This window comes from Dipodomys spectabilis, unplaced genomic scaffold, assembly GCF_019054845.1.
Source record: "Dipodomys spectabilis isolate Male_0828 unplaced genomic scaffold, ASM1905484v1 ptg000329l, whole genome shotgun sequence".
Lineage (NCBI taxonomy): Eukaryota > Metazoa > Chordata > Mammalia > Rodentia > Heteromyidae > Dipodomys > Dipodomys spectabilis.
The window spans coordinates 3,976,627-3,992,200 of record NW_024871006.1 but is presented as its reverse complement, the minus strand read 5'-3'; the positions used below and the strand labels follow the sequence as shown (position 1 = coordinate 3,992,200).

At 49.3% G+C, this 15,574-nt stretch overlaps 2 protein-coding genes across 4 annotated transcripts in view; one reads left to right on the top strand and one right to left on the bottom strand.

Annotated features, from left to right (window-relative positions):
* The window catches only part of Tmem104 (transmembrane protein 104), a 55,400-nt gene extending 46,039 nt beyond the window's left edge, over nt 1–9,361 (bottom strand). For 2 of the 3 annotated variants that reach the window (XM_042665496.1, XM_042665498.1), the window contains exons 1-3: nt 9,277–9,361; nt 8,557–8,673; nt 2,241–2,362 (exon numbers count right to left, since the gene is read on the bottom strand). In XM_042665496.1, the coding sequence (XP_042521430.1) occupies nt 2,241–2,362; nt 8,557–8,601 (167 nt within the window). In that variant the 5' untranslated portion in view covers nt 8,602–8,673; nt 9,277–9,361. Of the gene's footprint in view, nt 1–2,240; nt 2,363–8,556; nt 8,674–9,256 lie in introns of all 3 variants that reach the window. The other variant, XM_042665497.1, reaches the window with a different exon arrangement.
* A 172-nt stretch (nt 9,362–9,533) lies between these two features.
* On the top strand, nt 9,534–14,443 carry Nat9 (N-acetyltransferase 9 (putative)). The gene is given in 9 exon segments (XM_042665501.1): nt 9,534–9,628; nt 10,322–10,407; nt 11,698–11,734; nt 11,736–11,772; nt 11,775–11,807; nt 12,557–12,700; nt 13,570–13,629; nt 13,833–13,927; nt 14,012–14,443. Coding segments are annotated over 8 exon segments (618 nt in total). The 5' UTR covers nt 9,534–9,628; nt 10,322–10,330; the 3' UTR covers nt 14,147–14,443.
* Nucleotides 14,444–15,574: the final 1,131 nt, after the last annotated feature.

The window sequence follows — 15,574 nt, the reverse complement described above, 5'->3', positions numbered from 1 at the left end:
GTGGGATGGGAGGTGGGCGAGGAGCTACTAGAAGCCACAGAGCCCCACCCACACCCCTCCCAGAGCAGGGTTTGGGCAGACAGACCTAAGAGTCCAGTCCAATTGCCTTGGCCCTGCCAAGAAAGGCTTCTCATTATCTTGCCTAACTGACCATTTTAAGGGCTTTACGTTTTCCCTTCTTTTTGGAAGTGAAACCAAAATCGATCTTAATTAAAGTATAAAGAGATGGCTCATGGTTCCACAAAGCCAGCTCATTGATCATGTTTAAACACAAATGAGTCTAGCAAAAAGAGGGGGCATGCTATCCTACCTGGGCCCCTCAATAATCACTTCCCATTCAGAAGGCTGAAGGTCCTCTAAAGGAGACAGACAGTCACATAAGGACAAGGACATCCTGAGTTCTTACCAGCCAGAGCCTGATATGGGTTGTGAGACAACAGCACTTCAAGGCTCACCCGAGCCCCCCAAATGAAAGGCATGAATGAGAACCTTAGGTGTCTTTCTAGTCCATGCCATGCTCTCTTCTGGTCTTACTTGCTGGAACTATTCAGCTCCGTTTCATTCTGCCTATGGTGCTCATGCCCCTTTCCTTCAAACTTTCGCTCCAGTTGCCCCCCCATGACCTCTGGCCTGAACTTAAACCTACAGCCACCTCCACCTCCCTGCTCTGCCATGCTCCTATTTTGATATTGCCTGGCACCTTCAATTTCCTTCATTGCCTGCCCCCATAAGAGACTGGCAAGTCTTCAAGGTGGGGGAAACTTTGCTTTATTCAATCAAGCACCCCAGCTCAGCGCTGGTGGCTCATCCCTGTAATTTTAGCTACTCAAGAAGCTAAGATCTGGGGCTGGGAAGGTGGCTCAGTGGCAGAGTGTTTGCCTTGTATGCATGAGGCCCTGGGTTCCATTCCTCAGCACCACATAAGCAGAAAAAGCCAGAAGTAACACCGTGGCTCAAGTGGTAGAGCGCTAGCCTTGAGCTGAACAGCTGAGGGACAGCGCCCAGGCGCAGAGTTCAGGCCCCACACAACCGACAAAAAAAACAAAAACAAAAACAAAAAAAGCTGAGATCTGAAGATCCCAATTTGGAGCCAGCCAGGGGAAGACAAATCCCAGAGACTTTAATCTCTAATTGACCAGCAAAAAGCCAGAAGTGAAGGTGTGTGGCTTAAATGATAGAGCATTAACCTTGAGTGTAAAAGCTAAGGGAGAGTGCAAGGTTCCAATACCATCACACTCACACACACACACACACACACACCAACGACAACAATAAACAAACAACACCAGAAAATACCAGGATGGTGGCTAGCGTGAAGAGAGGGGCAGAGCCTCTTTTAAAGGAAGTGCTCCTTGGAGGTGTCTCCAGGGGTCCCTTACCATCTCTTTTATGGGGACTTCTGGTTGTGAGGTGCAGGGTGCTGGGTGTGACTAGTCCTAAATCTCTGCTTCATAAAGCCACTTGTGAAGAACTTCAGGAGTCTGTCTAGCACAGGCTAGAACCCCTCCCCCATACCTGGCTCCTAGAGCCTCCCCGATGGCCCAGGGAAGGTCCTTAAGGGACCAGTTGTTACGTGACTCACTGCATGTGTATGTGTAATGTGTGTTTACCATTTACTTGGTGAATCATCTTAAGTAAATTCTAAATTCCAAACTGATTTTTCAGATCAGTTAATGTTTGCTGGATTCTAGCTAGTGGTGTTTTCTCAGAGAGCCAGGCGTGATGGCTAAAGTAATAAAATGCAGAGCAGGGAAGGTGCATCTGCAGAGGTGAGGCAGCCAGCACTGCATAAAACACACCAAGGCATTGTCCAGTGTCTCGGCCTTACTGCTCAGGGTTGGGCATCGGCTCCATTAGCAGGAGGCACAGGAGACCAGGGATCTATTTCCCTTCCTCTAGGGACACCCAGCTTGGGACCTACATATAAGGTAGAAAGCCTGGGTGCCGGTGGCTCACACCTCTAATCCTAGCTACTTAGGAGGCTGAGATCTGAGGATCATGGTTCGAAGTAAGCCAGGGCAGGAAAGTCCGTGAGACTTTTCTCTCCAATAAACCACCAGAAAAGCAGAAGTAGCGCTGTGTGTGGCTCAAAGTGGAAGAGTGCTAGCCTTGAGCAAAAGAGCTCAGGGACAGTGCTTAGGCCAGGAGTTCAAGCCCCACAACTGATTTAAAAAAAAAAAATAGAAAGGTAGAAAGCCATTTTCCCAGCTCCCATGGGACAGCCTGCAGCCACCTCTTACCTCATGAAGCCCAGGAACACCAGCAGGATGAGGCTCACAAGCCACCCAGCAGTGGCGAAGGCTTTGGGCATGGTGAGCGCGCCAGTGCCCACGATGAGGTTAAACATGTACACCAGCCCAACCTGGAACCAACAGGAGTGACATCTAAGTCCAGAAATTAATCAACCTACCCCTCAATAGATCAGCGAGTGGCCAAGAGTACATGTTAGGGTACAGATTTGGGTTAGGATATGTGGGAGTATGGGTTAGGGTCCATGTTAGTGTGTGGGTTAGGGTTTGTGTTAAGGTTATGGTTGGGGCAGCATTGGATGTGGTTAGGGTTAGGATTTGGTTATGTGTTAGGGTTGGGGTTAGGGGTTAGGGATTGGGACAGCGTACCCTCATAGCACTTCCTAGACCTTTAACAAGGAGGCAGGCAAGGAGGGAGAGGGACACCAAGGTTCTAAGGAGCCAGGCTCCTTAGGAGGTGTCAGTGGTATTCAGGTATCAAAGCCATGGGATCTGTGAGTTCTAGTCTCTACTTCCACTGCCATCCTTTTCAACTACTCAAAGCACTGGCACAGACATCAGCTCTGCTCAGATGGGATGCGGTCTTCCTGAGGACAGTGTCATGGGCACAAGAGAGAACCCAAAACACCGACCTCCAAGGAACTTCTCTGAGACTGCCTGTCACATGACTCAACCTCCTCCCTTCCTTGCCCTTCGAGTCATTGACAGTCACGCTCCCTTAACTTTATCCCTTACCCTACACCAACTTCACGGCTTAAAAAAATGGAAACAGGTTGGGCACTGATGGCTCAGGCCTGTAACCTTAGGTATTTCAGAGGCTGAGATCTGAGGATCCTGGTTCAAAGCCAGTCCCAACAGAAAAAAAGTAGAAAGTGGAGGTATGGCTCATGGGAGAGTGCCAGCTTTGAGCCAAAAAGCCAACTGAGAATGCGAGGCTCTGAGTTCAAGTCCCACTACTGGCATATAACTGAAACAGAATTCACATGCCAGCAATTTTTCTCAGCACACAATGTAATGGGTTTAGGACACAATGTAGTGGGTTTTAGTAATACAAGGTTGAACAACTGGCCCTACCACCTAATTCTATTTTATTGCCCCTTGAAGAAGCCCCATTTCCACTAGCAGTTACTCTGGCACTCATCCCACCACAAACCTTAGGGTGATGTGTCCGGTTACTGACTCCCAGTTTCAAATTTAAGTCTAACATGGCCGCCTTGACCTTAGCTCAGTTAATTAGGACTATTTCATTTGCCAAGATCTCAGCTATAAAACTGTTCTCTGATTTGAACCCCAACTCTAGAGCCCATGGACATAGAAGAAAAAGAGCTAAGCAACCCAAAGACAGCGATGGGAAGGGAGAAATGCGAGGGAAAGAGGGAATAACAGCCTACACTAAGCAAAAGGAAATGTAAACATCACCTGAGGCGGGAAAAATAATTTGTATTGTCAGAGCTCATAGAATTCACAAACAATGATAATGTGCCTTGTGAAGGTTAAAATGTGATTGTGACTTTAACTAAGTATCAGTATTCCACCGTACTGTGACATATGTGACATTCATGCAATCATCCATCTCAATTTTTAAAAAAAAGGGGGAGAAGGGAAGGGTTAGGAGGGATGGGTGACAATACTGTCAGACACTTGTATTCATATACTGTTTTGTAGAATGGGAACTTCTTGTACATCTACTTAAAGACAATAATAATTTTTTTTAAGTTAAAAAAATTAGGACTATTTCTTTTGCCAAGATCTCAGCTATAAAACTATTCTCTGACTTGAACCCCAACTCGAGTGTCCATGCCTCCATTGCCTCCAGACACCTCTACCTTTCTACTTCTCCAGCCAGAAGCCTATTCCCACGGGGCACCAGTTGCCTTCATTACTTGCTGGGAAGTCGGTGGACTATAAGAGTGTGCGGAGCCTGAGTCTCCCTCATCCTCCCCCCTCCCATTCTAACCTATTCACTACTCTGCCTAGGACAAGGCCTACTCTCCTCCCTTCATGAGCCAGAGCTACCAAAGGCTCCCGATACGTTTTCTTTGGAGCCAGAAGATGGTCACACAACAAATGAGGGAGTCTCACTTGGGTATGGCTGCATCCAATTATACTTATTTCTGGACATGGCCCCTAGCACTTCCCATAGTAACTGCTCCAAAGCTCATTCTTCAAGCTCCCAGATGTCACCTCCATCTCCTATTTGATTGAGGTGCTGAGGCCATGTGATGTGTATTCCCAAAGCCATGCTCCTGCCTCTGTCAAAAGATCACAGCGCCAGCTTCCTCTCTTTGAGGAACACATGTTCTTCTTCCTTGCTTAGGCCCAGCTTGTGCCTGGACTTCTGAACTCATCCCAACCTGCAAATCTCTTTTTCCACTAGCTCTACCCCTCTGCCTACAAACTCCTTGACACTTTAAAACATAACCCTTCCTTGCTAGGTGCTGGTGGCTCACGCCTGTAATCCTAGCTACTCAGGAGGCTGAGATCTGAGGTGTACAGTGCAATGTTTTATGGGAAAATTAAATAGTACAAGAGGAATTTTCAACTTCGGAAAACTCACTGAATTAGGGTGTGAAAGTTCAAGGGCCTATAACAGATCAGGGGTTCTCGGTCTGGACATTGTTGACATTTGAGGTCAGGTTATTCTTTTGGTGTGTGTGTGGGGGGGGGTCATCTAGGTATTTTAGGATGTTTAGCAACAAACCTGACCTCTGGCTGCTGACAGCCCCACAGTCATTCTACCAATGGTGTCTCTGAACTTTGCCAAATGTCTCCTGGGAGGCAAGCTCTTCACCATCTGTGAACCACTGCTGGAGTAGGCGTCCACAGGAATCTCAAATAAATCTTAGTGAGGAAGAAGCTTTAACAACTTCATAGACAAGTTAATTATGGGTAAGCTCTTGGAAGTTGGAAGAAGAAATGGGTAGTCACGTTTGCCTTGTTTTGTGGTGATTTTTTAGTTCCAAAGCGAGCACTGTGTACCCATGCAGGATACGGCATGACTTCTTAGCCTTCCGGAAAGCCTCAGCAGTCCTGGAGAGCATTAAATCCTCTTTATCTTCAGTAAAAGTACACAGTAAGGACTGGTCATTCATAAGATGTAGATAAGCAGAGCACCACTGAGTCTAGCCACAGGCTGAGTCAAGAGGAGCTATGGGGAAGGAAGGAGAGGAAGGAGGCATTGTCCTCCGCGGGTCATATGACAGCTCCAAGGGGCCAGCCTCCTAGAAGGGCAGCCGGAAGTAGAGGAATAAGGCCCCTGTTGCAGGGATTGGACTCTTGTGCTTTCTCAGCAAGAACAAGTTCTTGAGTTTAATCTCTAGTACTAGGAGGGGAAAAGATTCTATCATAGTCTCCATAGACAAAACCTATGCATGCAAGCTGAACAGCTTCCTCCAATTCTCCACTCTTCCTCTGTGGTGAAGGTACAGCTTCCGGCTTCCTGGGACACTGCCCTGGCCCCTCTGCTCTAGGAAACTCAGTGTAGCACTCCATTTGCCTCAACTTCAACCCAGCAACCCATACCAGATGTGCAAGAAGCTGGGGTCACCAGCTTCTTTCTGGGCACATCTCCGCAGCCATGTACAAGCACCAGACAGGATCTAAGGCTGTGAAGTCAGTGCCCTTTCTGTCAAACTCAACAGCAATGATTTTCAACAAAACTAGCCAGCAGATCTTGTATCTTATATCCTGATCACAGTCACCACCTTAATCTCAACTACCTCTGGTCCCCCAAATGAGGACACATGCCAGTCCTGGGTCACTCGTGGTGACACAGGCAGGCCTTAATGACATTCTTATGTTTATCACTTCCCTTGGGAAAGTACTGATTGGCTATTCCAAAGACTTTATGCAGAATAAGGTAGATAAGCAAACATCTACTCCTGGAAGGGAAAAGAATTCACCCTGGGGTAAATTGGCTAAGAGAAGGCTGTTTCGGGCTGAGGTGTGCAAGCCCATCAGTGAGGGCTGATGTACTTTTATGAACTGACACCCAGTATCTTAGTCTTTCAAGCAGATGAGGCAATGTTCTTTTTTTTTTTTTTTTTGTCGGTCGTGGGGCTTGAACTCTGGGCCTGGGTGCTGTCCCTCAGCTCTTCAGCTCAAGGCGAGCACTCTACCACTTGAGCTACAGCGCCACTTCCAGATGAGGCAATGTTCTGTCCTCATTGTGCTATGCCGACGCCTATAGTACATTCTGGGAAGTCAACTCTGCTGGGTGGTGGGCACACGGGATAATAAACCCTTAGGTCTCACAGGAAATCAAGAATCATTCTCCCAGGATAGTAGATTAAGATGTCCTTAGGTCAGCTGTCAGTAGCTCATGCCTATAATCCTAGCTACCTCAGAAGGCTGAGATATGAGGATCATGGTTCAAAGCCAGCCCAGGCAGAAAAATCAGATAGACTCTTATCTCTAATTAACCAGAAAAAAGCTAGAAGTAGAGCTGTGGTTCAAGTGGTAGAGCACTCCCATTGAGCAACAAAAGCTAAGGGACAGCCCCCAGGCCCTGAGTTCAAGCCCCAATACTAGCACCAGAAAAACAAACAAACAAACAAACAAAAATCCAACTTAGGATAAAAGTGTTTTATCCTCTCAAAGCTCTAACCATTTACCTCCTGGCTAATACCACCTCATCCCCACCAGTATGTACTTTTCCTACATCTTTCCTCACCCATAGAATGAAAAGAAAGCAATTGACTGTGACAATCATCTTCCTACATAGCAAAAAAAGAAAGCAGTTGATTGTGATAATTGCCTAGGGATGGCCCTGGCACAAAGATCCTTAACCAAATGAAACACAAAGGAATGGAGGCAAAAAGAAAAAAGCAGAGCAGAAGCTTATAGGCCCAATGGCCTGAGCTCCTGTGGGCACAGGCTAACCTATGAAATGACTACTAGAATGACTAGGGACACAAGAAATGGGAGAATATCCAAGTGTTTTCCTTCAGAAACACAGTTTTTAAAATGACTCATTTCCTCATTTCTAAGTTTGTGGATATTTCAAGGAAAAGCAGAAACCATGGTGACTTTTAGGGGCAGCATAAACATTTTATTTGCTGATATGGGAGGCTGAGAGCCATTACATGATTCCTCAAACAAGACATACACTCATTCCATTCCATTCTATTCCAGGGTTTACAAGAGACTTTCCCTGTCTCATTATAGAGGTGAAGGAGGCTCCTCATTGCTGTACTTGAATGGTACTGGCCCAACAGGAAGATTTCTTCTAGCTGTTCTCAGAAGCATTTTTTTTTTAATCTATCATACTGTAATGCTAGATTTTTTTTTTCCCCTGGTAATGGAGCCTGGGCACGGTTTCTTAGCTTTTTTGATCAAGGCTAGGGCTCTACTACTTAAATGGAGCCATAGCTCCATTTCCAGTTTTTTGATGGTTAGAGATCAACACATAGACTTTTCTGCTTAGGCTGGCTTCCAACTGTGATCCTCAAATCTCAGCTTCCGGAGTAGCTTGAATTAATTACAGGCATGAAGTACCAGTGCCTAGCTACAATTCTACAATTTGCAGCACCACTAGAAAACAAAGGAGGGATTCCCCAGACTAGAAAGGTGGGGGTGTAAAGCATAGCAGTTGTTTAAGGCAGATAAATTCCAGAAAGAGGCTACCTGAAGCAGTGATGCCTTTCTCTATGATACTTAGTAGTAATGTGAGTCCACTGTCTTTATTATTCAAATGATTATCTTTAACCTGGCAAGAAGATTCTGTGACGTAACCATGACCAACTGGATATTACCAGAAGATAAACTGAGTGTGTGTGGTGAGGGAGTGAGAGATAATACAGATTCACATAGAAGTCAATCATTCTAATTGTCCTAATTGCAGACTCCACCAAACTGCAATTGCAAGTCTCTGTTTCACTAACTCTTTCGCCATCCAAGACCATAAAAGTTGTGCAACTTAAAAAACTCAGCTGAAGACCAAAGAAGTTTCAAACTGCTGAGATGAGTAAAATCCCAAGTCAACAGCTGTCAATTACTGTCCACGGGAAAGGCAGCATCATATGCAAGTGTAGCTGCTGGAGATAAATATTATCAAGAGTTAGCAAGTTCATTTTGTCTCTCTGCTCTCTGATAATCATCTGAAAAGAGAATAAACTTCATCCTCATGTTCTAAACCATGACAGCAGCAATGTGGCTCTAAGGGTCAGAGCCCACCCTGTTGTTTGTTTCTTTGTTTGTTTACCAGAATCGACATACACCAGCATGATACACCCCTCAGGAGGAAGTGCACATCCCTAGAAGCCAGAAGCACTGTGGCAAGCAAACCAGATGGAAAAGTAACACTCACATAGGGAGAATAGAGCTCTCCAGTGTCGGTGATTTCACCCGCCATCTCCAGAAAGTGGGGAAGGGTGGATAGCAGCAGAAGTGCCTTCAGTGCAGGGCCGGGGGCTGCTGTAGCTCCCTAAGACAAAAGGACAGACGTTAGCTTTCTGATGCGCCGAGATGGGGGTGGGGAGGGCAGCGTGCAGGTTCCCCACACCTTCATTCTGGTCCTTTTGGTCCCAAGTACTTCCTCCTCAATACCTGCCACCAGACTCAGCCCTGCGGGAAGGGTCTCCCCGGGAAAATGGAAATCTGGGAAATGTCTTCTAATTTTTCTCTTGCTGAACAAGGTACTGACCTGTGCCTAGATGTTCATGCTCGGACTCATTTCAGGTGACCCCCGAAGCCACCGAGTCCCACCCACCACCAGAGCCCCCTCTACACTTCGGGGTGCATATGTCCCTTTGGTTCCAGGAACTGCGAGCTGGCTGCCACCCAGCACGGTTCCGGGGGCTGAGGCTTTCCTGGGTCACCCTCCAATCCACCCCTCGCCCCCCAGGGCCTCTCTTTTGTAACCGGGCCTCCACTCCCCGTGCGCTCACCTGCCAAGCTTGCTTAAGTTAGGGTTCCCCACCCTCAGTTCTCAAGATCCTCGGAACCTCCCCCTCGCCTTTCCTCCCGGAGAAGCCCCAGCTGTCGCGCCCTCCTCCATCCCGTCTCACCCTTCTTCCCGGCCCAACACCTGCAGCACAGCTCGCTCCCGGCCACCTCGGCCGCCGCCGCCTCCACCGCCAGCTCCTCAGCTGGTGCCAGCGCCAGCGGTCCTGCACCGGCACCCGCAGCGCGCATGCGCCGACGCTAGAGCCCACTTTTCCGGCGCGCTCCTCGGGCGGGGCGCAGCGCGCTGATTGGGCGCCTCGCGGGGGCGGGGCCTGGATTGAGCCTGGAGGCCGCCGTCTGCGTGGCGGAAGTGGGCGGTGCACATCTCTGCGCAGGCGCGAAGGGTGGCTGCCGGCCTGTGGTGGAAGCGTGGCTGTCTGGGAGAGGTGGAAGGCCAGTTCTGTTGCCAACACTTGCTTCGGCGGGGCATAGGCGTGAGCTTGGCAGTTCCTGGGAGGTCCCGGGAGAGACTAAAGCACCACGCAAGAGGGAGGGGCCTGAGAACTCAAGAGTGGGCCGGAGGACCAGGCTTGGGGGCAGGAAGAGGAAGGGCGTGAAGGTTTGGAATAGGCTGAAAGTTGTTTCTGGGCACAGTGAGGATGAACCGTGGCTTTTTGGTGCTTGACTTTGATGGACTGATGTTCTCGGGAATACACAGAACAGACAGGAATGGCAGTCCAAACGGGGCCCTTGAGCGCCAAGAATTGCTTCCTTCTGAGAGCTGTCACTTAGCTTATTTTCGTTCAAGGCTGGCGCTTCACCACTTGAGCCACTAGCACCACTAGGGGATTTTTGGTGTTTAATTGGAGATAAAGAGTCTCAAGGGCTTTCCTGCCCAGCCTCCCTGGTAGTCAGGATTACAAGGGGGAGAGCCACTGGCACCTCTCAATCAGCTTGGTTAACTTTCTTAAAGAGTTTAGAGCCTGTTTCCTCCAGTGTTTGGAAGGAAAGGATTCAGAGGGCCCCTGTCAGCCCCGCTGCAGGCAGAAGAGCCTGCCTTCCCACCTTAAGTGGGAAGAAAATGGCCCAGAAGTCTTTGCATCCATGCTTTGCCATCCCCCTTCCCATCCCGCCCTCCTCCCCCCCCCCCCCCACCCCCCCCCCCCCGCCCCCCCAATCTCCTGCAGGTTGCTGCTATGAGGCTGAATGAGAACACCATGCTTCTGGGAAAGAGGGTAGTCCTGGTACCCTACACGTCTGAGCATGTGCCTAGGTAACCTCCCACCTGGGGCGTGTGTGTGTGTGTGTGTGTGTGTGTGTGTATGCAATTGTAGTTCCATACAGAGTTGCTAGTTCCCCAGTGCATAGTGAAGAGGCCCTCCTTAGCACTGCGTAAACTCAGAGGTAAGACTAACTCCTGTATATTTCCTCTGTGAAGAAGAAACATATAGGAAAAATGAAGCTGAAGTGGAAGATTATAGCCTCTGGGAATAAGTCACCCCACTCCTTAGTATTTTTTCCTCTCATTCTTCAGCCATTTTATGTCAACTAAATATATGCAGGAAAGCAAATAAATAAATAAAATTGTGTTCCCACCCAACTGTAAGTAAGTGACATTCCCTGATGTCAGTGAATAGTCTCAGTTCTTGGAGATTTAATATTTGTCTTGAAAAGATCAGCTGATGATTTTTTTTTTTTTTTTTTTTTTTTGGGTCCGGTCGTGGGGCCTGAACTCTGGGCCTGGGCGCTGTCCCTCAGCTCTTCAGCTCAAGGCAAGCGCTCTACCACTTGAGCTACAGCGCCACTTCCGGTTTTCTGGTGGTTTATTGGAGATAGGAGTCTCACGGTCTCTCCTGCCCGGGCTGGCTTTGAACCGCGATTCTCAGATCTCAGCCTCCTGAGTAGCTAGGGTTACAGGCGTGAGCCACCGGCGCCCGGCTTAGCTGATGATTTTTGTTGTTGCTGTTTTGTGCTAGTACTGGGACTTGAATTCAGGGCCTTGTACTTGTTTGGCTTTTTTCACTCCAAGGCTGGCACTCTACCTCCTGGGCCATAGCTCCACTTCTGGTTTTTGGTGGTTAATTGGAGATGTGTCTCACAGACTTTTCTGCCTGGGCTGGCTTTGGACTGTGATCCTCAGATCTCAGCTGAGCCACTGGTGCCTAACCCAACCCGAATGGGCTATTTTTGATGTCTCCTGCCTGAAAGGTGGGAATTGAGTCAGTCACAGGATAGTCTTCTTTGCAGTTGGCAGATGTCTGGTAGATTGCAAAAGTGGTGGTATAGAGGAGTGTTTTTTGTTTTTTCCTTTTGAGGTCCTTGTCAACCTGTCTTGTGGAGATCTGCCATCTTTCTTTACTGAGATCAGTTGGCCCTCAGGAATTTGAGGAATGCCTGGTTTTACACTGCTCCTCCACACTGACCCCTGAGGCAGAGTGGGAAGCCAGGCAGATTGAACTGTCCAGTCTAGCCGTTCTCTTGTAGAACTAACCTTCTTCAGGTCTTGTGTCTGTGGTCTTGTCTTAGGTACTGCATGCGTAAGGCCAGTCCTTTGCTCCTGCAGGTACCATGAATGGATGCAGTCAGAGGAACTGCAGCGTTGTGACTGCCTCTGAGCCACTGACCTTGGAGCAAGAGTATGGATGCAGCGCAGTTGGCGGGAAGACACGGACAGTGAGGATCCGAGGCCTTGGCCTGTTGGTGGGAGGGCTGACTCCAAACTCCAGTTTCCCTTCTTTCCTCACCCCAACCTACAGTGCTGATGGGGCCACAAAAGCATTATGAAGGTGCTAGAAACCCTTCAATTCTCATGCCATCTGAAGTGCTTATAGGTGACCCTCTGTCCTCTTCCCTGATCAGTTACCTGGCTTGCATTTAGAGACTATAGCATTTGACATTGCAAATGTAAATTTAGGCCCTGCCCTCATGTCTCTTGCTGTACTGTGGTTACTGTTCTTCATTTATGGTGCTTTTGCATGTTTGTGCATGTGCACATGCGCTAACACTGGGACTTAAGCTCAGGGCCTGGGCACTGTCCGTTAGTGTGTTTTTTTTTTTTTTGCTCAAGTCTGGCACTCTACCAACTGAACTGCTTTTTGCTAGTTAATTGGAGATAAGGACCTCAAAGACTTTCCTGCCTGGTGGCTGGCTTTGAATGGTGATCCTCATTTCTCAGCCTCCTAAATAGCTAAGGTTACAGTACAGGCATGAGCCCCCTGTCTGGCCCCTGGTTTTCATAAGTACAGATGCTCTGTGGAGAAGCCAGTCTCAGATCAAAGGCACATTAGGAACTTTAAAATGAGTTGAAAGCAGCTGTGGATCCCTTTTCTCCTGCTGTGCACAGAGACGGTTGTGTCCTGAGCACCATTCCCGCCTCTCTTTTCTGGGGGATGCAGGTGGTAACCCTGTTGTCTCCCCCTTAGAGTGTACCTTCATTGTGCTGGATGCGGAGAAGTGGCGGGCCGGGCCAAGCCCCTCTGAAGAAAGCTGTATGACCGGAGACGTGAACCTCTTCCTCACGGACCTAGAGGATCCCACCTTGGGGGAGATTGAGGTCATGATTGCAGGTTAGTTCCACTGGCCCAGCCTTTCCCCCTGGTCCTCAGCTCTCTAGGCCTTAACCTCTGAGAGCTCAGTCAGAAGCTCCATGTTGGTGAGCCAACTCCTGCTAGGGCAGCATACTCCTTCCCTGCCATTCCCCCACAGCCCACAGCCCGGTGGTCCACCCTGGGCTTCTCACTTAGGCTTTGGTATGAACTCATTGTTTTGTGGATTCTTCAAAGATCAGTCTTTAATCCAGGCGCCAGTGGCTCACACCTATAATCCTCGCTACTCAGGAGGCTGAGATCTGAGGATCATGATTCAAAGCCAGCCCAGGCAGGAAAGTCCATGAGACTCTTATCCCTAATTAACCACGAGAAAACCAGAAATAGAGCTGTGGTTCAAGAGTGTTAAGGGCACTAGCCTTAAATAAAAAGAGCTCAGGAATGGCACCCAGGCCCTCAGTTCAAGCCCTGTGACCACCACCACCAACAAATCAGTCTTTAGAGCTGGCAAGGGACCCTGCAAAAATAAATGATCTTTTTTGGAGCTTCCTGCCATGTTGTGGAATGATCCCTGAGCCCCTCCAGTTTCTGCATCCTAATCCTCAATCATCCAGCTGGGAAGGTGGCTCAGTGGTAGAGCGCTTGCCTTGCATGCCTAAGGTCCTGGGCTCAATTCCTCAGCACCACATAAGCAAAAAGAAAAATTCAAATCCTCAATCATCCAGGAGTCACTGTTGGCCTTGAGGCAGTCAGATCAACTTTGAGTGAGATTATAGGTTGCAAGCTTGGAGCCTTGGGGAGCAGCACTTCTTCCATGTGCAGAATGCTCATGGTAGTACCATCCTCACTGGTGCCTGGCTCCTGGTGCCAGCCATAGTGCTTTCTTCTAGAGCCCAGCTGCAGGGGCCGGGGTTTGGGCACAGAGGCTGCTCTTCTAATGATGTCCTATGGTAAGAAAATCTGAACAGACTGGGGCAGGATGGGGGTGGTTGTGGAGGGAGAGAAGGGAAGACACAGAAGGAAAAGAATGACCAGGCTTCAGCTGAGCCTGCTTCAGGCCTGAGTCTGGAGGCAAGTGACTTAAAAATGGGGACAGAAAGGGTGAGGGGGTTAGTAGGGGATTTCATCTTGCTTCTCTCCAACACCACTAAAGGAGTGACCAAACTAGGTCTCACCACGTTTGAGGCTAAAATTGGGCAAGGAAATGAACCCAGCATCCGGATGTTCCAGAAGCTTCACTTTGAGCAGGTAGGGACATAAACGGGAAGTTCTAGGTCTAGGTGGTGGGGCTAGAAGAAGGTTTTGGTGGACCATGCTCTCTGACTCCCACAGGTGGCTGTGAGCAGCGTCTTCCAGGAGGTGACACTCAGACTGACAATGACCGAGCCTGAGCGGCAGTGGCTTCTGGAGAAGACCAGCTACGTGGAAGAGAAGCCTTATAGAGATGAGCTGGCAGAGCCCCGCTGACAGCCATCCATGAGAGTGGGGTATGGAAGCCACTATTCCAAAGACCAGGGCCTGCATGAGGGTTCTATTCTGGTGTCTTTGGTCCTGCGGCAAGCTGGCAGTCACCTCTCTGGGCTTTTCCAGGGCAATCTCTGCCTGGCAGTACTGAGCAACTCACTTCTAGATGGGACTCAAGACTCACTGGGGTGGATGGCAGGAATCCATCCAGACCATCAGGGTGGAAGGGGGAGTGGGAGGGGCTGGGGAACAATGGAGCAAGCCTTTCTATAGGGATGTCCTGGCTGAGTAAAGCACTTAGGTTGGCCAGCTTCCTGGTTTCCTTTTGGTTTGTGCTGCCACTGGGGCTTGACTCAGGGTCTCACATTCCTGCTTTTTTTTTTTCAAGGCTAGCCTTCTACCATTTGAGCCACACTTCCACTTCTGGCTTTTTGTTGGTTGTTTGGAACCATGATTTTTTAGATCTCAGTCTCCTGAGTGGCTAGGATTATAGGCCTGTGTCCCCAGCCTATCTTCCCTCCTTTTCCCATTCAGCTCAAGCATTGGGAAAGAGCTAGCTGGAGCTCATTCTCAGTGCCAGTCCCATGCAGGTGGAGGAGGTGTGAGATGGCAGCTCAATCCTGTTGTCAGTGATAGGTCAGTGTGACCCAGAGGCTTGATCCTAGAAGGACAGGTTGACTTGGTGAGGGCAGTGAATAGCCCAGCCCCTCTGCCCGATGCACTTTCCTCCTCTTTGGAGCCTGATGGCACTGAGTGTAGTCATAGGGGAGTTTCAGATACAGCTTGCATCTAGGGGCCATACCTATTGAGGAAGCTCAGAGCGTGCTGTGGGCAGAAGCAGAGGCCTCTGTGGTCCCCTCCTGGAGAGGACCTCCCTGCCTTCTGTCTCTTCTCTGGGCAGCTTCTCACTCTACTTCGGCGGCAGCTGCATCCCACCTGGCCACAAGAGGGCAGTGGAGGCACAGATTTGAGAGGGCCCAGGGGCTGGCAGGATCTTGTAACAGGGAGAGCTATGCCAGGTCCCCCTCTCTTGGGGGAACACACCTTGACACCTAACCGTTCTTCCTGCCATCTAAGATACCCTGGAAGTCCATGTATGTTTCCATGGAAATGAGTCTTGTAGGACATTTTGCGGGGCGGGGGGGGGGGGGGGGGGCGGGGAGGGGGGAGAAGGCTGGTCTTGGGGCTTGAACTCTGGGCCTGGGTGCTGTCCCTGAGCTCTTCAGCTCAAGGCTAGGGCTCTACCACTTGAGCCACAGTGCCACTTCCAGTTTTCTGGTGGTTCATTGGAGATAAGAGTCTCACGGACTTTCCTGCTTGGGCTGGCTTTGAACTGTGGTCCTCAGATCTCAGCCTCCTGAGTAGCTAGGATTACAGGCGTGAGCCACCAGGGCCCAGCTTGTAGGACATTTTTTGGGGAGGGAAACGGAC